We start from the raw sequence: 24,191 nt of genomic DNA, 5'->3' as shown, positions 1-24,191 counted from the left end.
CTTAGCGCTAAACGCGAGCGTATTCAATTTTCTAATTCAATTATCAGTTCGGTGATGTAATAGTTGCTTTGCGACACTGTGGTTGACGACATAATTACACTTGTTTTTTTTTAAACTTCGGAGCCATTGACGTAATGCTACGTTCGTTCACAAGCTAAAGCTGATAAGAAATCCGATGTGTAACCAACGGAGTATTTATTATTTTCTGTTGATATCTATTATTATATCTAGTATATCTATTATTACTATTATATCTATTATTTTTGTTGATATCTTGTACTATTCTGCCTTCAGAAACGTCTGTCTCCGTTTCGCAATAGTTTTATCATTTTATTCTCTATTACTCTAATTTATTTTTTACTATAAAACTTTTATTTTAAAACACTTATTATTATACTGTGAACTTATTATTATTATAACTTATTAATTATTTTTATCCTCCTTTATTCTAGTTTTTTAATTCAATTCTTTTGGTAAAAGTCTGTAAAAGCCTTCAAAAGTCGCGGTAACTGGATAATAACTCCGTTCGTCACAGCTGCACTCTCTACGTTATACTTTCTTAAAATAAAATTGAACTAGATTCTTAAAATAAAATATAATTGAACGATTCTGAACGTTGAAGGGAAGAAGAATGGAAACATAAAGCACGAAAAGTTTAGCTGGAAAGAATTGAAACGTAAAGCCTGTATCAAATTGAAGTTAAGATTGAGATTGAGATTGAAATTAATCCATTAGAAGAAAGAAAACCAATATTAAGTTTGATGAAAATTTAAATAAATTCAAAGCATATTCAAACTTTACTTTGATTAGTCAAATTCAATCTCAATTTCTCTAAAACGAGCATAATATCGTAAAGACTCCATCAGATTATAGATTGAGATTGAAATTGGATTGGAATTATAACCAATCAAAAGAAAGATAACCGATATCAAGTTTAGTGAACTTTATTTTGAGTCAATCTAATTTCAATTTCAATCTCTGAGGGTCAATCGATCATCATTTGTTTTCTATAACTGAACTAGTATACGCTTTTGGAACTTAAAAATAGATATATGTTTGAAATTTGGTGAAAGCGAGAAAGAGAGTAATGTAATTTAAGGGGATGTTGGAGCGACCAAATTATCACATTACAGTCGTATAAAAATCTTCGAATTGACTGAACGGAATAAAAAATCCTTTTACAGGATTAAAGTAGACGTAGAATTAGGAGGTGGTGCAGTGGATTTTATACTACAATCGAAAGAATGTTAAAACATTTCTAACTTTTTTTCGATTTTAGTACAAGGTCTACTTTAATCCTATAAAAGGATTTTTTATTCCGTTCAGTCAATTCGAAGATTTTTATACGACTGTGATGTGATAATTTGGTCACTCCAGCATCCTCTTAATGCAGGAATAAAAACAGACTTCACATAATTTTTTCCCTAAGGTGAAAAGTAAAAATATCTGTACAATGCATACATTGATTACGTTTACACGGCTCGATTTACGGCGAAGTTATAACATCGATGCGATGTTATGAAACTGGCCAATCATAGCTGTTCCTCTGAAGAATGGAATGACTGTGATAGACCAGTTTCCTAACATCGATGTTATACCTTCGGCGTAAATTAATCCGTGTAAACGTAGTCATTATTAAAAAATTCACTTTACACGTTTTCGTGCTAGAAAAAAGGTTACATGATCGATACCCTGATACGGGCTTTACTGGACGCACGGTCGGCATTTAAATCAACTCCGCGGGCGGATGCTCCAGATAATGCTCTCCGAACAGCTGCAATCCCGTAGTCGGTAAAGTGGAGCACTTTCCGCAGCTGACTGGAGGGTAACGCGGGATGGGGATGGGGATGGGGATGGGGGAGGGGGAGTCGAAGGGCGGCGCGCGGAGTGGGGGATCGCAGTATCTCGTGGAGTGGCTGATTCGCTACGAAGTACGACTTGCCGCTTCTCTTCACTGCTCTGCTCTTCACTCGTGTCGTGGCGCCGACGAGGTGCACGCGGACTGTTCCTGTTCCATCGGTGAGTGCCGGCAGGTGGTGGGTGTGTACGGAACGTTTCGGTCTCCCGGTCCAGGCGCGAAGGAAGAAGAAGAAGAATAAACTCTCGAGTTCTCTCACTGCCGCGAGCACCAGTCATGGGCGGTAAGTCCAAGACAAGTTTGCCGGGTCCTGAACGATCGCCACGCGGCTCGATTTGGGCTCGCCGGCCGATAACGTCGCTCGCCGATCTTGACCCGATGACCTTCGCCGTTTCACGAGCGTCTCAATCTCTCTCTTCTCGTGACGCGACCGGATCCGCGAAACGAATCCATCGCGATCGGAACTCGGAACCGTTCAATATACGTGCGACCCAGACGTGTATCGGAGAGATATAACGAGGTAGCCGGTGCGATTGTTTTCGTTTTTTTTCGTCCGAACGAGATCGAGAAGATCGGCTCCGGAAACGATCGCGCCAGAAAGTCGAATCCGCGGCGACAATTCGAGAGTTAAGAAAATTAATGAGTTTTTCGAGCCCAGGGCGATCGATTCATGTAACTTTGAACGTCGGAGCTGTTCACTTTTCATTTCCCGCTTTGCCCCGATTCCGCCGTGAACTTCTTCACTAATCGCAAGCGTGAACTTCTTCACTAATCGCAAGCATGAACTTTCTCACGAATCGACTACGTGATCGATTGAGGAATAATCGCGCGGAGCGTCGAGTTTAAATTTAAAATCTTTCACGTTTCTTAGGGAAGAATTTCACGATCGCTGTAGAGGAAAGCAATCGTGTAACTTTTGGAAATTAGAAAATTAGGAAATTAGGAAAAATGTAGAAGGTGAAAATTTTTACCATTGCCTTCAATGATTGTTACTTTTCACGGTTTCTTAAAGAGGTTCTCCAGTCATTTGACATAATATAGGACTTGATCAAATTTTGAGAATAAATTTGTTGTAAAAATAGAGGCATTCCTTTTTTTTTACTATATGAATTAAAAAATATTTATGTAAAGTTACATTGAGATGCAGACATTAATTGTTCAGTAAATAAACAAGATATTTATTTGTTATAAACTAATTGGTGAATCTCAATGAAACTTTGCATAAGTCATGTTTTTAGTATTTAATATATTTATATAAAAAAATTTAGATTTTTATTATTTAAAAAATTTTTGTTTATAACAATAAAACTAATAACAAATAAAATAAATAATCTATAAAAATGTGTTGCTCAATCAAAACAGAATGAACACAACTTTCACATGTATGTAGTTTGTTTAAAGCGTAAATATTAATATATGTATTTTATGACTGGAGAACCTCCTTAAGGAAAAGTTATATGACAATAATAATAATAATCATAATGTTATATGATGATGATTATTATAAAAATAAAAATAATATAATAATAAGGTTATATGATGATGATGATGATAACGACTTTATCGATATGCAATATAAAATAAAAATTGATCGCTATTCTGAGGCGAAAATTCTAAATACTTATCTTTAAATTTAGAATGAGAACGTTATACTCCAGAAAGGAAGAAGAAAGAAAGTGTTTACTAAACTATAGAAATCAGCACTAACAATAAGTCTAGAAAGAAACGGAGACGGAATTCCTTAGAGTGTAACATATTATATTAAATCAGATAAATTATTAGATATAAGTACATATAAGTATTTCATATATATACATGTATAAATTTCAAATATAAGTCTCACATATAAATTTCTCGTGCTCTTCGTACAAAGTCTTTGAAGTAACGTCTGCAAATAACATGAGTAATCATCATCTGATCTAAAGAGACCAATCCCTCCCAATCCTCCTAAGAGATCATCAACACCTTCACACAGGCTATCACGCTAATTGGTCGCATAATTGGCGAGTAAAAAGGCGAGGCTCGCGAAGAAGCTCTAACTATGTGTTCCACATTTTTCTCTCTCTTTTTTCCTCTCTTTCTCTCTCTCTCTCTCTTTCTTTCTCTTTTTTTCGCTTTCTCTGGACGCTGCATTCCTCGCGCACACGAGAAACAAAATAAGTCAGCGTCGCCGTCGGTGTATCTCTGAAGTCTGACGTTTATTCCTGGCCGACCCTCCAAGAGGGAGAGGAACTCGGCGGCGCCTTGCCAAGCGCGCCTTGCTCTCCCTTATTTTTATTCTTCCGCGGAATCGCCCGCGTACTTTCGGCGAGATTTTTGCCGCTCCGCGCCGTCCTCACTCGCTCGATTGTTCGCGCAGGTGTGTCCGGATGCGCGCCAGAAAGAATCGAAGCGGATACTCGTGACATCGTCGACATGTATATTTAGGATGCGCCGCGTATTTTTTTCTGACGCAGTTTCTTCAGTATTTCACTTCCACGGAAAGGACGGTTTTGCTAAAATATCTAAAAATTCAACTAGATACAGATCTGAAAATAATAGACTATTAAAATAATTAGACTATTGTTGTTAGATTATTGTATAATTATTAGACTATTAAAATAATTATGTAAAATGCTCAAATTGGTTGTTAGAATGTCAAAATTTTTTGCAGCATTGCTCATCATACTTGAGATTTCTATAGATATACATATTACAATTACTTTAATGATCTAACAAAATTATTTTCATACATATTTATGTAGCTAAATTTTAGATATTTCAACAAAATCGTTCTTTTCGTGTCGGATTCCGTCCTCGCGCGTCCCACGTGGATAGAAAAATCTGTAGCACGTACGGAACATGAGATTCTGTCGCATAAAAACTGTATCACACTACGCACTGGAAATTTTAACAACGCGGGTATCGTGGAATGACTTTTTGCGACGCAAACACGTGCTACCAAAAACCAGTCGTCGATGGCCGACTTGAGAAATCTACAACTTAATTAAAAATTAACTGACTCCTGTGAATTACCTTAGTTTTTTCCGGCATTATTTGCGGAAGAAAATCTTCATATTTTAGGAAATAAAAAAAATTATCGATGTATTTATATTCTGCAAAAAGGGAAATTAGTCAATTAAATCTGTATGAGTAAAGTAATATTTTTACATTGTAAATTAAATGGACAAATCAAAATTTTTTGTTTGAATCTATTATATGTAGTTACCTCAAATAGAATTCTTACAATTCTATTGTTTCAGATAACTAGAATTCTGATCGATGTGATCAAAATTTCCTAGTTTGTTCATTTTTAATCGTGATATGTTTCTTATTGCTGATCAGTTAAATTCTAATCTCCAATCCTTGATTTTCAATACATAGGCCTGGTTCTACCAATGTAACTGCATTAACTTTAATCTCGATTCAATTTACTCTTTATATTAAATCTTTAATTTATCTTTATATTTTATCTTTATATTAAATCATAAGATAAAGAGTAAATTTCTAATTCTAAGAATTACCGAGATTAAAGTTACTCTCACTATTGGTGGAACCGGGCCGTAATGTAGTACGGACTTAATGACCGATCGTTCGAATAATCTCGTATCAAAACTTTTCGATTTTATCTCATAGAAGATACGAGCCTCGATTGTTCTCACTACGAGACTAATGAGCACGTCGCATCGGTTTCGAGTGACTCGCGATGGCGTATCAATTACGGCACATGTAATTGAGAGTTATGCGATAAAAGAATGACGCTTATATATCGCCACCGGCTATACCTTGATAAATATTTATTTTCCATATAAAAGATTATTAACATCTAGGAATATTATTTATGATGAATCATCAAACCATTATCGTAATACCGAATATGATTAAAACAGAATAATATTTGCAGAATAATATCCAATGCAAGAAATAATTCGAAACAAAGTAGTCCAATATTTATTTTCCTCACTTATTTTGATGTTTTCAAAATTATTAATTTTATCCGGAATATAATCATAGAGATCTACTTAAAATCATGCGTTGTCTAAAAAGAATTTGACTTATTGATTGAAAAGTTATTTTAAATAAACTAGATATCGATTTAGATGATAATTTTTCCTACTTTAAAATTAGACAGAAGAATTTTATTCTAGCGCAAGGTTTTCGTTTCGCCATATGATTTCTTTCTATTTTAAATTTACCTAATTTATCATCGATCGAGTTTCATTTCTTTATTTCCATTTCTTAATATTTATAAATCGTCCTTTGAAAAATGCAAATGAAAAAAAGAAATTTTATTACCTTCAGCATTACAAGCCAAGAGGAGGACTTAACACTTGACAAGCAAGAAAGTGCAAATAATTATCTTTAGATAATCGTATACGCTGCAAATAAATAGTATATTTAAGAAAAAATTGACATGCGAGATGTTTTGTGCAAGTCAACTAATTGTCAAGTTCATTGCACCTTTATCGACAACTGACGATACTATTTTTATGTGATCTCAATCTTGACCTCGTCTGCTTTGGATTCGAGCTCTCAGCAGTAAGAGTTTGGGGCACGTGTGTTCTTCGTAATGCTCTCGTCGCAAAAATAGACAATGTGCGCAAGAAAGTAGCGATTAGCATCTAAATTAAAAGAAAAAGAAAACGTACACTGAAAAAAAGATTGGCTGCTACAGCAAATTAGATGTTAAAATATGGCATAGCATTTTTAATTGGCTGCAGTAGCTAATTATTGGTTGCGTTAACCTATCTGCAATGTCAATATAGGATTTCGATAGGCTAACACAATCAAAAATTGACCGCTGCAACCAATTAAAAATGTTATGCCATATTTTAACATCTAATTTGCTGCAGCAGCCAATCTTTTTTTTCAGTGTATGATTAGCATTCAAAAAGAAAGAGGGAGAATCCAGATCAACCAGGCTTTTAATTTACCATGTAAAAATGTTATTTCAGTTATTGGTTTTATTATAAATTATGGCTAATTTCTTCCTTATAGAATATAAATACGTGGATAATTTTGGATTTGCTTCTTTTGTTTCTCAAACGTGAAGATTTTAATTTCTGCAGGAATGCTGGAAAAAAAAAATTAAAAATATTTAATTTAAGATTATCAACTTAAAAATTATGATTAAAATTTGCAGATTCTAAGATTGTATCGACGACGTATTGATTATCGATGACCGGTTTTGCTAGCACGTGTGTTGCAGAAAGTAGTTCGAGGATATCCACATTATCCATGTTGCTGTGACTTGCGGTCGCGAATCTTATAAGGAAGTAGCCAGGTTTCGACGCTCAAGTGCTTGACCTAACGCAAGACGTATGAATGCATTTCGCCACGAATGCGAGACCGGCTCGCTTTTTTTTAAGAGCGGCTTGTATAAATATAAACCTATGCCGGCAGTCTGCCTCCTCTCGGGTTTCGGGTATTCTCGCACCATAATGTTATACGTGGAAGACCTCACCTCCGCGTCTCTCAAAGGGAAGATCAACCCTCGCGACAGTAAATATAGCGGGTGCACTAAAATATTTTTTTCGTCTCGCATCTCTCTTATAATTTATACGCGAAAAACAACCTCGTGTCCGAGACCGAAGATTAATTATCCTACTTCAACATCGGTCGTTGGAAGATTAATTCTTTCACTTTAAAATTAGACAGAAGAATTCTAGTGCAGAGTTTCTCATTTCTTTCCATCTCGATTTTACCTAATTTTCTATCGATCGCGAGTTCTATATTTCTTTATTTTAATCTCGAATATTTTTATAAATAGTACACGGGAAGAACGGTTTTGCTGAAGTATCTAAAAATTTAGCTACATATAGCTCTGAAAATAATATTATTAAACTGAAAATAATTATATAGAATACCTAAGTTGGTTGCTGGATCAAAATTTTTTGCAGCGTTACTCATTATGCTTGGGTTTCTTACGTAATTAATTTATAATGGCTCAAAAGAATTATTTTCAGATTTAGCTAAATTTTTATTTCAAGTAAAATTATTCTTTCTGCAAGGAGAGAATTTTTTCTTAGAGTTTACTTTGAAAATGTGATAGTCGCGGGACAACATTATATTTCGAAGAATTTTAATGTAAACCTCTCTCATTTATTAATAAAACTACAATAAAGTATAAAATAAGTTTGATTAACTTTACTAAAGTGCAGTAAAAATCTTTCAAATATTGTATTGTACCACAACTACCATATTTTTAGGGTAAATTTTAAAAGAAAATTCTCTCCATGTGTATACTTTCGTTAAAAAAATTCTTCTCTTCTCAGATCTTTTATATTATACAGTTGTTTCTGCGTTACATGTCGCATTCTACGTTGCTTCGTCCAAAGGCGAAAGTTAATTTTTATCAGATGGGAGACGAGTAGGCGGAGGAAACATCTCCCTCGCGCGATCAATCAAATTAGGCGTGACGGAAATGAAAACATATTGAGAACAGAAGAGCGAGTAATGAGAGGGAGAACACACGTCGCTTTTTGACGTGACTCCGAATGCTCGATCTTGAGAACACCGGTAGCCAGAAATCCGATCCTCCTCGAGTCCTGGCCCTCTCCTTTCTCCACTTCTATCACCTCCTTCCACGCATTGTCCGTCACCGACGTTTATCTGGATTCTAACGCGTTCGCCTACGCGTATTTTGCGTCCGTAACGACATTAGAATGACATTATAACACACGTGCAATCTTATTGCGAATTTCAAACCAGGGACCATATTATGGAACTATTCGGAACGAATTCCGATCGGAATTATTCTGTTTCTGAAAAATATAATAGATATCTAAGGATTAATCATTTTGATCAGAATCCATTCAAAATAGTTTCATAATATATACTAGGAACATATTGAAGAATGTTGCTTGCTGGTCGTCAATAACTTTTCCTTTATTATTCACATAAAAGAAATTTTTCTGAATCGCGTAGTTTTGATCATTGAATCAATGGTGTGATCGATGTCTTCAATCACGTGTACATATGATGACATTCTTCCTCGTTCACGAGGTTATCGTGTGTCTCGGGACGTATTTGGTAAGTCCCTAATTCCGCGCCAGTGTTAACAGCACCAAGTAAATTTTGAGAAATTATCGTGGACGGAACGCGATTGAAAATGTGGAACTTTGTTCACACAAAAAAAAACGATTATGTTGAAATACTTAAAAATTTAATTAGATTTGATAATTTATTGAATCTTCAAAATAATTACGTAGGATGTTCAAACATAACGAGCACACGAAAAAGACGGATTTGCTGAAATGTCTACAAATTTAGCTGAATACAGATCTAAAAATAATTTTGTTGGACTATCAAAATAATTATAAGATATTCAAATTGTTAGAATGTTAAAATTTTTTACACCATTGCTTGTCATGCTTGAGATTCCTACGTGATTATTTTGGCGGTCCAACAAAATTGTTCTCAGATTTGTATATATATATCTAACTGAATTTTTAAATACTTCAGTAAAATCATTCTTTCCAATTCTTTGCAATGCAAAACATTCTAATAACCAGCTTTGAATCCTACATAATTATTTTAATAATTTAACAAAATTATTTTCAGATCTCTATATAGCTATATAAATTTTTAAATTTCTTAGATTTACCAATAATAATAATAACTTCAACAAATTATCAAGCAGCACTTCCCGTGCTGTTTGATATTTTCATTAAGATAAAATGAATCTCATATTCATGTCATAGAAGTTCCTTTCAAAATATTTTCTTTATCCGGGACACTTTTATGTATTACGTCTTTTAATACTTCATTTTACGTCATAAGTATCTAATTATCAGTTTCCTCGATATCTTAAATAGCAAATATTGTCCACATTTCTAGCGATCTTTTTCCGATAAATGAACCTTGAACCGATAACATGTCGTTATTGCATAGCTTGCGCCATTTTTTCGTTTTGTTTATTATTGTTTTTATCGGTGCGTAAGAAAGTCAACTGCGTTAAATTTAGCACATTTGAAGAGCATAATTATGCATACAATTACTATGTACGATTTCGAAGCGGAATGTTCTAACGCGACCATTTTTCCTTTTACCCCATTCGATTTAAATACGATATGCGACACTTTGAAGGATCATGGCGCAAAGTTCTAAAAACCAGCTGCAAGTGTTTCGCAGTTTTGCAAAAGACGATTCCGGGGACCGGAGTTTCGTCGTAAATTCACCTAAGAATAGGTGACGTGTTTTATCCAGGGGGGAAATAGAACACGGCTAAAACTCGCTGGTCTGCTTACGCACGGAGGATAGTACGATATCACGCAAAATAGAAATAGGATACGTTATAAATAAATACGCGATGAATTTTGCGCCTCCGAAAAACAAGAGGTACGCCTCTGCGATTGCGGCTCCTTCGTTCTGCCAAATTTTCACTGCGTAGGTAAAAATTTTTGCACGTGTCCGACTGCATTTTGCGACTTAAATGTCACTTTCGTTATCGTGCATTTAATGACGATTTGCATAATGCATGAAAACCATGCATTTTCCTTTGTTTAAATGGACATCATTTAGTCTCATTGTCACGTAAAATCACACACATTTGTAACAATTTATTTAACTTTTTAATGAAATATTCATAGAAATAAATATGCAAATTTACTTTTTAATTATGGACAATTCTATTACAGCAACAAGTTTTGTATTAAAAGTTCAACAGTCTCTTTTAGCCTCCTCCCTTCCAGTGTAAGGATTTATTTTGAAATTATATGGGGATCTTCTTATTTTATACAATTTATCTATTGGAAATATAATTTGCTATCCATTATTGAAAGTTTTCTTCTCAGGACATGCGACGTGTCTATTCTGTAGAACGCAATCATGAATATAAATAATTACAATTATAAAGTTTCTTGTGTCGAGTCAGGAGGAAGTGAGACCAATACGAGAGAGCTCTAATTATATATCCGGAGTTGGAAGACTGCCAACGTCACCTTCGTTTTCGGCTTTTCCTTTCGACTAGTTTGCATTCTTCTGCGTTCTCGCGGTAGAATGCATCGGGGATGGATTTTTGTGTCGCGAAGAGCAGACTGATATTATTCTAGACACCAATACCGATGCAGTTTTTCAAGAATTGCATTTACAAAAAAACTCTATAAAAAAATATGAATGTTTAGCCTTTGATCTCATAAAAATTCGCAAAACACAGTCCATTTTTTTTTTGTTATAAAAATAGCAAACTAGAAAGGACACATCGAAATCAGTAGAAATTAATGCGCATATTAATAAATAAAAAATAGTAAGAGTTGATGAAAATGAAAAATTAATTATTTCGGCTCAATTTTTAGCCATCTTTAGAGCATAAGATATAATTACAGTTATCTTACGATCTGAAGATGGCTCAAAATTTAGTCGAAATATGTAATTTTTCATTTTCATTAATTTATTAACATACGCACTATAATTTCTGTGCCTATAATTTCCTACGCTTTTTTCTATTTTGCTATTCTTGTAACAAACAAAAATGGAGGATTATTTTGTGAGAAGTTTTCATAAATTAGACCAAGACTAGACTAAATATTCGCATTTTTTATTGTTGCCTTATATGGCCCCTTTTCTATTTTGCTATTTATATTATAAGGAATCCTTATTATTGTTATGAAAATAATAGACATTCCTCAAATCACCTTACAACTTTTTTGTACATAGCAGTATAATGTATGTAGTTTTTTTTTCATGAATTTGAGGTATCGATGACTGTAGAAGTGCACGTCTGTAAAATGCGTACCGCATTGTACGATAACATTTGAACTTAGCTGAGTTCGTTGGCATAATTTTACCGCCTATCTTTAATTGCGCTTACGTAAGATCGTAGATTAATTTGGAAATCAATGTTAATCGTGAAATTATCTTGCCACATCGCTTATCGATGCGCGAAATCACAATTAGTTTTCCTCGTGTTGTCTGGAATTGAATTGAAGGACACTATAAAAACAACATATTTACATACAAAATCCATGCCATTTATTTTGCAAATGTTTTAAGTATAGTATCTCGAGACTCTTATGGCCTACAATAGGAATAATATTATGTAGTAAGCCATAAGTTTGTAAGAAATTAATATACAAAAACAATTTGCAAAAAAATATTTGTATTGACACGGAAAGAATCATTTTACTGAGATACTTAAATAAAGTTTTCTCGAGATGGCCTTGAATGACAGTATCCCATATCCTACCGTGCGCGCATGTTCTGGACACATTCACTGGATGTAGCGATGTAGATTTAAACGTCAGCTTCGCCGTAGTCACCGAGTCTAAAATAGATTTGGCCCGGGTGCATCTAATAGAAGCGAATGCCCCATCAAGCGTTTTATCGTGTCTTTCTTCATCTTTCAGGATATGCGTGGGTTACACTGGCTACGAACGATGCCTATTCTCTGGGAGCCCTGGTTCTGGCGCATTCCTTACGCCGGGTCGGCACTAAGCACGAATTGGCCTGTCTTGTCACTCCTGGAGTTACGGCGACCATGAGGTATCGTCGTTCTCCAAGTTCAATACGGCAATTACCAGATGGCAACACGCTGATTAGCTGCCAAGTCGTGTCGTGGAAATTGAAACAAACTTCTCATATTTGTAACATTTATATTTTTTCGACATTCGATTGTTATTATAATAAAAAATTAATTTTTTATAAAAATTATTTAAGTCGATTTTATAAGAATTATTTAAGTTTAGTGAGAGAAATTAGCTTTTTTTTTAGCTATTTATTTAATTTTATTGTAATAAATGTTTATTAATTTAATGATTTATTTAATAATATTCATAAAATATATGTATATTAGTGTCATGAGATCAGAATCGCGTGTATTATGGTAAATGAACAATAACGTTGTTCCTCCAAGCTTTTCAATTTTAAGACATGTCTCATTAAGGTTTTGATTAATCTCTTAATTAAAGAGTTTGTTAATATTTTGTTATAGCTTAAGGTATTAGCAGCAATCAATTCTGCGACTTATAAAATATTTTAACTATATAATAACATTAACCAGATTCTAATTGCAACGTGTAATTAGCGTCTTGTTTGCGTTAGGGAAAAATTGGCGGCAGTATTCTCCTTGGTGCAAGAAGTCAATGTTCTCGATTCGAAGGACGAGGCGAACCTGGCCTTACTGGCTCGACCAGAATTAGGCATTACTTTTACCAAATTACACTGTTGGAGGCTAACTCAGTACGAGAAGTGTGTATTCGTTGATGCGGACACTCTTGTGAGTAATGCGAAATTTTGTTCAATCTATAAAATACTTGATATTTTTTTTTATTTCATAATATTTTTACATCTAAACTAAAGCTATAGGAATTGGATTAAAAAATTTTAATTCCACTATTTTATTCTTTATTATGATATGTTTAAACAGTGAGTTATATATTATCTAATAATAAAAAAATAAAATACAGTATAAAAAACAAGTTAGAATTAAATCTGTTAGAAGAGAAACTATCACATTACCGTAGGTCTATTTAATTTTTTTAGGTCGTACGAAACTGCGATGAGTTATTCGAGCGAGAAGAACTATCGGCCGCGCCCGATGTCGGCTGGCCTGACTGCTTTAATTCCGGAGTATTTGTATTCAGACCGTCTCAACAAACGTTCGCATCAATCACCGCATTCGCCGCTGCTAAGGGCTCGTTTGATGGCGGTGATCAAGGCTTATTGAATATGTACTTTAGCGACTGGGCTAGCAAGGATATCTCCAAGCATCTACCGTTCATCTACAACATGTGTTCTACCGCGACGTACTCCTATCTCCCCGCATTTAAACAGTAAGCGCTTACGCTCTTTCAGCTCAGCTACAATTAAAAATCCTCCGTTTTCTAATTCTCATTTACATCCTAGATTTGGCGACGACGTGAGAATAATACACTTTATCGGCATAACGAAACCGTGGTTACAGTATTTCGATACCCTGACCGGCACCGTCCAACCACCACCGGGATCAACACATTTGCAACCGCTGTTGCAACTATGGTGGAATATATTCTGCGAGCGAGTGCATCCCCAACTGTCATCCTCCATGGTAAGTTTAATTATAATCTGTTTTAGTGCAGTATGCATTTAATGTGCTAAAATAATGTGCTAAACGAATGATAGTTCTAAACTGAAGCGCATAGCTATTTTTCTACTAAATTTTATATTTCTAATAAAGAAAGATCTTTCTTGTCCATGTTAATGATATGTGAATAACAATTTTAATCATTTTACGCATTTTATGCATTTTATGCATTTTATACATTTGGCTGCAAAAAATTAATATTGCCATAGTTTTTTTTCTTATATTGATGCATTTGTTTTACAAGCAAAGCAGTGAACAATTATATGCAATTATAAATAATACAAGGGTAAGATATTCTTACATAAGCATCTGTTTGTAGTTTTTCTAGATTATTGTGTATATTAATATTATTATTTCAAATAAGTAGGATTTATCATGTCATACATTTGATAAAAATTATGATGCAATTTTGGGAGAATTTTCATCACAAATTTTTTTAGAATTCTTATTAATGAATATTAGAGTTGCATCGAGTTGCATTCACAGTCTTTTTGTAAATGCAGCTATATAAATCTGAAATTTTTCACATTGCTTTTTTAATGATATTTTTTTAATGCTGTATGAAAGCTTGCAAAAAAGTAGTATTTGAGAATATAATCATATAGCGTTTTTTATTATATCTTTATATGATATAAAGTGTGTAAATTTCTTGGCATTTTAAATATATTTTGAACCCGAAAGTCTCTAGAAAAAATTCTTTAATATTGTATATTTTAATTTTACATTATAGGGTTCAAGGTATATTTTTATTTGTTTTTTCTTTGTATATTTTGTGTAGTGCATATTAATAGCTGCATTTCAATATAATTTTAGATACTTTTATGATATATTCGTAATATAATTTTTTAAATATAATTTTAATACGCGCAATATTGAAAAATTATATATGCACTTTTCATCCTATAAAAATTTATCAAACGAATAATGTGGCTATTAATATGATGAATTTTTCTAGTATTAAACCAGTGTCTATTTTTTTTCTTTGATCTCTGTTCTCTCTTAACTCATATACTTATAATTCATGTAAAAATTTAATTCGGTCGCTATATATATATATATATATATATATATAATAGCGTTTAATTGCATTATTCGTAATATCTGTAATGAATGGGTCGAGCATGAATGTTATTCGTGTGGCATTTTGAAACTACCCAAGCAATACGGTTATATTTAAAATACGTTTAATAAACGTTATGAATCGTCTAATGAACGAATAAACTGAAAAATAAACGCTTAAAATTTGATACGTTTTAACAACTATATTTAATAAACATAAAAATATTTGTAACGTCTGTTAAACGTGTTTTACTCATTTAAAATACCGTTTAATAAACGAATATTTAATAACATCTATTTAACATTTTTATACAACATAAAAAACGTTTCGGCTAAACTTTTTTTAAACATAAATTGTCTGCTTGGGTATCGATATACCACAAACTTTATTTTATTTACGGTGAAATAACATTTTACATTATTGCTATCGTGTAAATGTCAATTTATAATGGAAGACATAACGCTGTAAGAAAAATGGACACTGCCAAACACTTAGTTCAGTACTAACCGATCGAGTGTGCATTTTTCTGTTTTGGCATGATGCTTGCATAGGCCACCAGCACATTGGCTCCAATTTGGCACGCATTTGCTCCCCCGTCCTATGTACCCCCTTTCCCTGAGATCTCCGATTACTCCGACGCAACAAATAGCAACAGTTCTCGAGTGCCGGATTTTTCGGAATTTAAAGATCCCTGGGAAGAGTACTCTCCGCGGAACGATCCGTTTCCGACTGATAATAGCGCACTGAATGATAAGAGCGACAATTGTTACTGCGGAGTTAAAGAGGCGGATGCTGTTCGTCAAAGTGACCATAGTGCATCCCAACTCGCACACAATCAGCAATTTCATTACGAGCAACAGCATTCATCTTACACGCCTATTCAAACGTATGATCAACGTCAAGAACATGCAACTTCTCATTTTGAAGAAACTCGTAATCAAGAGCATTCTGTACAACACACTGAACATCATCAACACTGGCAACAACACAGTGAACATAAACGTCACGATGAACAGCATCAACATGAACAGTGGACTGAACAGAGACATCATCATGTGCAACATCAGCATCACGAGCATAGGCATAATGAGCAGCAGCATTATAACGAACAGAAACAACATAGCGAGCATCACCAACAGTTCCATCAACAGTTTCATCAACATGATTATCACAGAAACAAAGCGGATGATCATCATCAGAATCAATCTACCGAAGCGGGGCACGAGAATCACGCGCAACACTACTCTAGTGATAATAGTCATCAAAACGCGGACCATCTGAGTCATACTGCTTCTCATAATGAGCAGTATACTAGTAATCAAGATGCTCGGGATAACTTTGCATCTCATTGTTATCGATGCATTGAAAAGAATAGCGAGCAGTCGTCGGAAGCTGTGAATAAGCAAACAGACACACGGAGAATCGATTTCCTTCCTCCCTCTCCTGAACCTTGTACAGATCTCCACAATGTAGCCACGCGATCTGACCCGAATGTAACGGAACATCTAGACAATGCAAATGTAAGTAATTGTTCCCATATCCTTTTTTTTTCTAAATTCGAGTCGATTATATTTATCACTGTACGCTTCCGTACATATTTCTGAGAATATATCTGCTTCATTTTGCTAAAGAATCATGAATGCATTATAATAATTATAATTATACTTCTATAAAATCAATTTTTTTACGATTACATGGCGCATTGTGTCATCCGTGTTTTCATTTATTTTAACAATGCTTGGGACATTACTTGCACTTTTATTGGGAATATTCATATATCATTTAAAATCATTTTGTTTGTCACTCATTTCTTATATACAAATTTTCATTTCATAGCCGATTGTGAATATATATGTATAATTTCCTTTATTTTCTGGAAAACGTAACAGTTGTCAATTTACCTTTATGTGTACTAACCCATATTACTTTTATTATATTTGACACGTACATCCTATTTGAAAGTGTTCTCCTTTCTGTGTTCTCCTCAAAGCTGGTAAGTAGCACCAGCTTTGTACTGTACATTTACGTGACTTGTCTTAAGGAATGCAGAGATAAAATTGTTTGAAACGCTCGTGTGTTTATCGTAACTCATGTTGTCATTTTACATTAATCGTTTCTTTGATATTGAAAACGGTTTGGAATGAAAGAATATTCTTATTAATTGCACAGGCTGGTATCGCCGGTGCCCTGGCTCAGCTGACATTGGGCGAAGCGAGAAGCGCCGAGCAAGTAGCCTTTGAAGAGCACATGAGGAAGCAAAGCTGGGAACAAGGACAGATCGACTACATGGGTCGCGATAGTTTTGATAACATATGGAAGAAGATCTGCGAAACGCTCTCTCTCGCGCCGCAACGAGAGCCAACTCCACCTACAGAGGTAATTTAATGTCAAATAATATATTTATCTTGATGAGCATGTTTAGAAATTACCGTAGCTTATGCTAGAATTGTAATAATTAAAACATCGACAGAGACACAATTACTTTGATTCACTAATGCCTGTTTCTATCAACGTAGATTAACTTTAATCTCGGTTCAACTTACTCTTCATCTTTTTCTTATTTTTAAAACTAGAAAAAGATGAAGAGTTAGTTGAACCGAGATTAAAGTTAAACTGCATTGGTAGAAACGGGCATAAAGCCCAGTTTCACAACTCATGGTTAACTGAGGTTTAACTTATTTTTCATCTCTTTCTGATGCTAGAATTGAAAAGAGATGAGAAATAAGTTGAACCTCGGTTAAGCGTTAATCATGAGTTGTGAAACTAAGCCTAAATAGTTAGATCTAAAAAAAGTTGAATAAGCAACGATGAATACTATCTTGATGATGAATAATTCATATTATGATAAATATAAATGCAGGATACCGCTACTTTGGAGACTGCTGTACAAGAGACTGCTGCAAAAGAGACTGCTACAAAAGAGACTGCTGATACACCTATAGATGTCAAAGTGGATAAACCAGCTGGTATGTCTCGCAATTACAAATGAAATCGCGTTATTATATGTAAATGAATTCGTAATAAGAACTCATAAATATTCGAAACATATCCAAAGTAGAAGGTAACCATATATCATAAATTACAATATTTCATGCACGCACAAACTGAGATCACGACATAATATTTGTCAACGAGCACTGTATGCCAATCGTAAAAATAATAAAAGAAAAAATGCGAGATATATTTTTAAAATAATTTAATGTGCTCACGATGCAAAGCCATTAACTGTTTTCCTCGAATATATGCTTTGCGTTTTTGTTTGTTTTTTGTTCCATTTAATACAGCATGCGATAATCAATTTCATAATTTAAAATTGAAAATGTTGAGCGAGGAAATGATTAAAAATCAATATGCTTATATATTAAACGCGAATTTATTACGATATTTCAAACGAGAAGTACGAAACGATATACTCTTGTTAATGCAATTTATCTAGTTTGAGTGTTTGTGAAACAGGAACAGAGGACAGCAACTAACAGACCCTGGCACCATAGCATTGCTGCGTCTTGTATTGTCGTTTTGCTTTAATGGGGTAAATATTTTATGTACTCACACACAAAACATTGACATTATCACTTACTTTTTTATTCTATACTTCAGATGACTGAATTATGTAAAATGATATAGTCTAAAATAATTATTGAATTGTTATTATTAGATTAGATACTTTAAAAAATTTTTAATTAGATTTTTTGTTACTATTTACTAAATACATAAACGAAAAAGTAACATTATTTTTTTATTTTACATATTGAAAATTTTTCTAGCTTGTTTAAAAAGGATTCTTGAAAAATATTGCTTTAAATCAATGAATTTTATACATCTTCAACATCCTTTTAAAGTTATTATATGTATACTAGGTGTCTCAAAATTCGGGAACCACAGCAAGAAAGTTCTCGAAAAATAAATTATAAAAATATTTGTGCTTTGTCGTTTAGAACAATTTTTAAGATATAAAGGTTGAAATTAAACAGTTGTCAGTTACACGTTGACGTCGATAACACTATCAACGCACGACTCATGACTATTCAAATATAATCTATAATTGTCCAGTTTTTAATTTTTATGTCTTAAAAACTACTCAGAACGACAAATGGCAAATAATTTTTATAGCTTACTTTATAATGGCAATATTTTTATAACTCTTTTTTTCAAGCACTTCCTGCTGTGGTATTTTGATTCGCGAATTTCGAGACATCCTGTATAATCGATGTATATATATATATATATATATATCTTTCATATACAATAAAATGTATAATATGAACAAAATGTGTGAGGTACAATTTAATTCGAATACTTTGAAAATTATTACTTTGCTTTTATATATAACACTTTTATGAAACGTAATTCTTTACTAATTAAACATTTTGCGGAATATTGCTTCTTTAATCCGCTACTATATAATTGGCTTTCATTCATTTTCCAAACAAGTTGTCATGCATTATATTTTCGCATTAAGCTATATCCATTACGCTTTATATGCTTTATGTTAACAAAACGAGCACATGAGCATTATTTATAATTGCCATGGATACATTTGATCTGCTAAAATGCTTAGCAAACGTTTTATGTTATTATTATTGACTGTTTATTCATGGTTTACTTGTTCATACTCGTGGCATATTTCGCTATGTTGAAACGGAATCGGATTTTCTCACTGTCATCAATCATCGCCTATTTTGCCTAAAATTCATGAAATATAACTTTAATACGTGATCTTTTCAATATTAATCAATGATTTTACTTCTATTTAAATTAATAGAAAAAAAAACGGTTTCTATTCACCGTATAGAATTTTGCACGATTTCTTCTCTTAATTTTTTGTTAGAATAGTTCTTTCTGTTTGATCGTATTTACATTATATCTGTCACTTTCATTCTTTCTTCGTCCAGTTGAAGTCGACAAGGATCCAACGCAATCTCTAATATGCGAAGTTCCCAAAGAAGAGAAATTTTCGGCAGCAATCCCCGAGCAGAAAGCTCCCGCGTTATCTTCCGACAAATCGGCAGAAGCTACTGCAAAAATATCCGAGCCGGTACAATTCGAAGACGTTTGTGCGAAACCGACAACTGAATTAAAGGATGTAAAATCGTGCGAAATCCGTACTGAAGTGCCTTTACCGCAGCCACCGGCAGAACCGTTGCTCGCAAGAACAACTGCGGAACCGTGTGAGCTCCCAAGCCTGCAAACGCCGCAAGAAGCGGCTCTTCGAAGCGCAATCCTTCTCCTCGAAACAAAAGAACCGAAGCAACAAACTGATTCGCAAACATCCCCCTTGGTCTGCAAAATGCCTGTGCAAGAAACAACTGCGCCGGTTACGCAAATTGGTGCCGAGTCAGCGCTTACTGAAGCCAAACCAAAAACTCCAGCTTTCATTGCTCAAGACGCAACGCAGCCTATAGCTCTGACTGGCGTAGGCAGTCCGCAGATTGCTGCAACTTCTCCTGTAGCGAGCCAAGCGCCAGTAGAAGACACCGTGAAGTGCGTAATCGAATCTGCGCCTGACGTAACACAGCCTCTCACGATAGATCCGGGCGAGCTGCACGCGGAGATGCTGTTGGCTGCTTCTGAGATCTCCACTGTGAGTCCTGTGCCTATTCAGGTGGCAGAATCGGTTCTTCAGGCTGAACCTAAGGAATCCGTGTTGGGCGCAGCTGTAACCGTGAGCGATCAAGCGATTGCCTCGATGGTCACGGCTATGCACAAGTCCAAGGATATCGCTTCTGCACCGACCCCGACGGAGCCTGTTCAGTTGAACGGATCAGCTTGTGAAATTGAGAGACGCGACATTTCCGGTCTACCAGAAAAGACTGATGCTCCTTCTGAGGCGATCAAGGAATTCGCGAGCGATTTGGTTGCGACTAAAGATCTACCAGCAGAGGCAGCACCTGCTACTGAAGAAAAGATATTAACCAGTAGCAGTGTGGGGCCTTTAGAAAAATCATCTGTGGAAGAATTAATGGAACAGGTTGCAAAAATAAAACTGGCAGAAGTGAAACCTCCAGAACAGAAGCCGAAAACGGAAGAAATAAAACCTCCGGAACTGATTACCAAGACGGAAGCTGTGGAAGAGAAGTCTGCGGAGCAAGCTGCGAAAGCTGAAACAACGGAAGCGATCGTGAAACAAGCGGAAACAGTCGCACAAGCTGAAATAACAAAAGTACCGTCTATTGAACAAACAGAAGCAACGGAAGCAGCAACAGCGAAATTACCGAAAGTTTTGGCATCGCCAATCGCTGAGCAAAGTCCACCGGCAGAAGAACCCATTGAAGCGAAACCACCAAATGTTCCATCGACACCGACGGTGACTGAGGCCTCACCGCCGATCAGTCCGTCCGTGGAGAGCGCGCAGGAGATGGAAGACGCCGCGAAGAAGAGCCTGAAGAAGTCCGACTCAGCGGACGGCACCGACGGAGAGGGCGCGGACAAGAAGGCGGCGAAGAGGACGGTGAAGAAGGTGACGAAGAAACCGAAGGCAAAGCCCGAGGAGGCGGCACCCTCAACCGCGACGGAGGGCGCCGCCGCGGACGGCTCGCAGAGCAAGACGAAGAAGACCGTGAAGACAACGAAGAAAATCGGCGCAAAGACCCTGGAGACTGACACGAGCATACCGGAGACCCCGCCACCACCAACGCCAACCGGCGCCGTCGGCGTCGACGCGCCAGTTCCGCCCAAGCGGAAGACGAAGAGCACGAACGCAAAGGGAACCGGTAAAAAGCCTGAGACGGAAGAGTAACCGGTCAGTCCAAGTCGACAATAACGGTCTCAAACAGTTCAGGAGTCCGACATGGAAAAAACGGTTTTGGTAAAGTATAAAGTAAAAATTTAGTTAGATACAGAGATCTGAAAATAATTTGTTGGACTATCAAAATAATTATATAGAACGTCCAAGCTGGTATTGCTTGAATGTTAACTTAAAACTATTTGCTTATTATGCTTGAACGTCATACTCGCTCCTACATAATTATTTGACGGTCCAACAAAATTATTTTTAGATCTGTATGTAGCTAAACTTTTAGATACTTCAGCAAAATCAATCTTTCCATGGAGAGATCGATTGAGAGGCGAAGGTCCTCCAAATATTCGCGTTGAATATCAAGAATATATATTGAGGTCTCTGAATAAGAGAATTTCAATCCTTTCGAGACCTCGAGTTCTTAGAAGATTAGTATTTTTGCGCATATATTCCTTTTTTACGGTTTTCTTAAAAGATTCCCTGTAAAGTGTGATTAGCGATCTCTGCTAGCCGCAAAGTAGTGGACGCGAAGATTGTCGCGACATAGTTTGAACACTGTCTCGAAAGGATTAAAGAACGTGTTAGAAGATCACACTCGCTAGTCTGTTACGGTTTTTCTTTTTTTTATACTTTTAATATATATATCTCGCGAGAGTTTCTATATCGTTGAGCTTCGATACCATATTCGCCGCGGAGGTATCGAGCGATACTAAGAGTTTAATCGACGACGCTACAAATGATTCATATTTATACGAGCCGCGTTACTTTACTTGTCTTTTTTGTTTCTTTTTTCTCTCTTATTTTTTAATTAACGATATACTCGCTTCTCCCCTAAGGTTTGTTCCTATTTATCTTGTTAGATTCTTTACTCGTGTAATTACCGTTTCCTCGAGTCAACGTTGCTCAATAATCGCACATCCTGAAATGATGATAAACCCGTGTTTCATCCGAGCAACGTGAGCTCGAGTGTCTTATTGCGAGCGATCATTTTATATTTGTTTATCCGCTTCAACGAGAGTTTGTTAGAGCATGCCACAAAAAAGAAGATGGGAATCGCTAACTGCGATTGATTCTGTTGTAAAGCTACCTCGGGAAAAAACGTTTTATATATTATATATAATTATATATAAAATATGTCCATATATCACATATAACATATATTATAATATATAACATTTTTTCCCTGGACGTTTTTCCAGATTTAGGGCAAGAGCATATAATAGAGATAGCATCAGCCAACTGTTGTAATGTTAATGGAAAATAATTACAATTGTGTTATGTGCGCAGTATACATACATTGTCAAGGACTTTTTATAAACGACACAATAATTGTCGGTCGACACTTTGGCTACTGTCCAGCAAGGAACACGGATGATACAATGTAATATAGTAAATCATTACATCCTTGCTGTTTCCTGCAGATATTAAACAAAGATTAAATGGTTCACCATATTACACTGAGTGCTTTTTATTTAATGGCACAAATGTTCTGTTTTAATTATTCGTGAATGATAAAATGAAGTGCATCGATTTGTATCTGAAACGTTGCTTTTTTATTTCACCGCCAGAGTTAGCATTTTAGCTGTGTGCGATTGTGTCGACTTGTGTCATAGGTCGGTATTCATAGTCCGTTCTTATTTCAAAATCGTCTTAAGTAATGTTTTAAGGAGGTAGGATACCCTGAGCGGCCTGAAAAGTAACGGGTTTTTGAACTTGGATTGCGGTAAAAGTATAAATGCGATCCACTTCAAAAAAAATTTGACACTTTATTACTACATATATTAAACTTATTGTGTGATAAATTTCATCAAAAAATATTGATCTGGCGAGGGGTAATAACAATCCGCGTGAAACGTGATTTTGCGAACAGGGGTGAACGGTGTACATGATTCCACCATTTTGGTTATCCTGAAACAAAAAATCAAAATAGTTTCTTAAATTAAAATGTACTCCCTATCGTCTGACCGACGATTTTTTTGACATCATTTTTAGTTTGCAAAATACAATAACATTTATATAACATAAAAAGTTATTAAAAATTCAAATACTTATATTTTTGTCAATTTTAAAAAAAAATCGAAAAAATTTCGGTCAGACGATAGGGAGTACATTTTAATTTAAGAAACTATTTTAATTTTTTATTTTTTTTTGTTCTGTACTTAAGATGGTCTTGAATATAAGAATCGATTATGAATATCGCCCATAGGTAGAAAGTACAAAATCATACACTGTGTTACACAAAAGTCAGTGGACTGTGTCTATGTACGTTGCTGTAAAGCACCTTCGTCTATCATGTGTTCTTGCGCTTACGCGAAGCGAATGCGATGACAGGATCATATTGCAGCATCTGTGCCGAGCAACTTTTCGCACCGATGTCGTGAGATCAGCGACGAGAGAGACAGGTCCATGTTTTATTTACATCATGTACACGTGTAAGAGTATACACGACCACAATACACGAAGTCATGCATTTGCATCGATCGAGCGAGACGGT

General features: G+C 35.1%; 1 protein-coding gene across 2 annotated transcripts; it reads left to right on the top strand.

Annotated features, from left to right (window-relative positions):
• The first annotated feature begins 1,925 nt into the window (after positions 1-1,925).
• Gyg (glycogenin 1) lies at positions 1,926-22,418 on the top strand. Of its 2 annotated transcripts, XM_018458338.1 has the most exons (9): positions 1,926-2,141; positions 12,184-12,319; positions 12,878-13,052; positions 13,319-13,608; positions 13,682-13,862; positions 15,510-16,478; positions 17,128-17,334; positions 17,819-17,924; positions 19,854-22,418. In XM_018458338.1, exons 1-9 carry the CDS (start codon positions 2,135-2,137, stop codon positions 21,695-21,697), a joined length of 3,915 nt encoding a protein of 1,304 aa, XP_018313840.1. In that variant the 5' UTR covers positions 1,926-2,134; the 3' UTR covers positions 21,698-22,418. The 2 variants fall into 2 exon arrangements, with proteins under 2 accessions (XP_018313840.1, XP_018313841.1); XM_018458339.1 differs by lacking the exon at positions 15,510-16,478 and having other exon boundaries at positions 1,929-2,141.
• The last annotated feature ends 1,773 nt before the right edge of the window (positions 22,419-24,191 follow it).

This window comes from Mycetomoellerius zeteki, unplaced genomic scaffold (assembly GCF_001594055.1).
Source record: "Mycetomoellerius zeteki isolate Tzet28-1 unplaced genomic scaffold, Tzet1.0 scaffold72, whole genome shotgun sequence".
NCBI classification, from domain to species: Eukaryota; Metazoa; Arthropoda; class Insecta; order Hymenoptera; family Formicidae; genus Mycetomoellerius; species Mycetomoellerius zeteki.
The sequence above is the reverse complement of the archived record's forward strand: the minus strand, read 5'-3'. Positions and strand labels throughout refer to the sequence as shown.

What these genes read in the sequence shown, in the direction of transcription:
- Gyg (XM_018458338.1), top strand. An exon ending in GGAGTTACGGCGACCATGAG is followed by an intron (nt 12,320 to 12,877) that starts GTATCGTCGTTC and finishes TGTTTGCGTTAG; the next exon opens with GGAAAAATTGGCGGCAGTAT. An exon ending in CAAAGTGGATAAACCAGCTG is followed by an intron (nt 17,925 to 19,853) that starts GTATGTCTCGCA and finishes TTCTTCGTCCAG; the next exon opens with TTGAAGTCGACAAGGATCCA.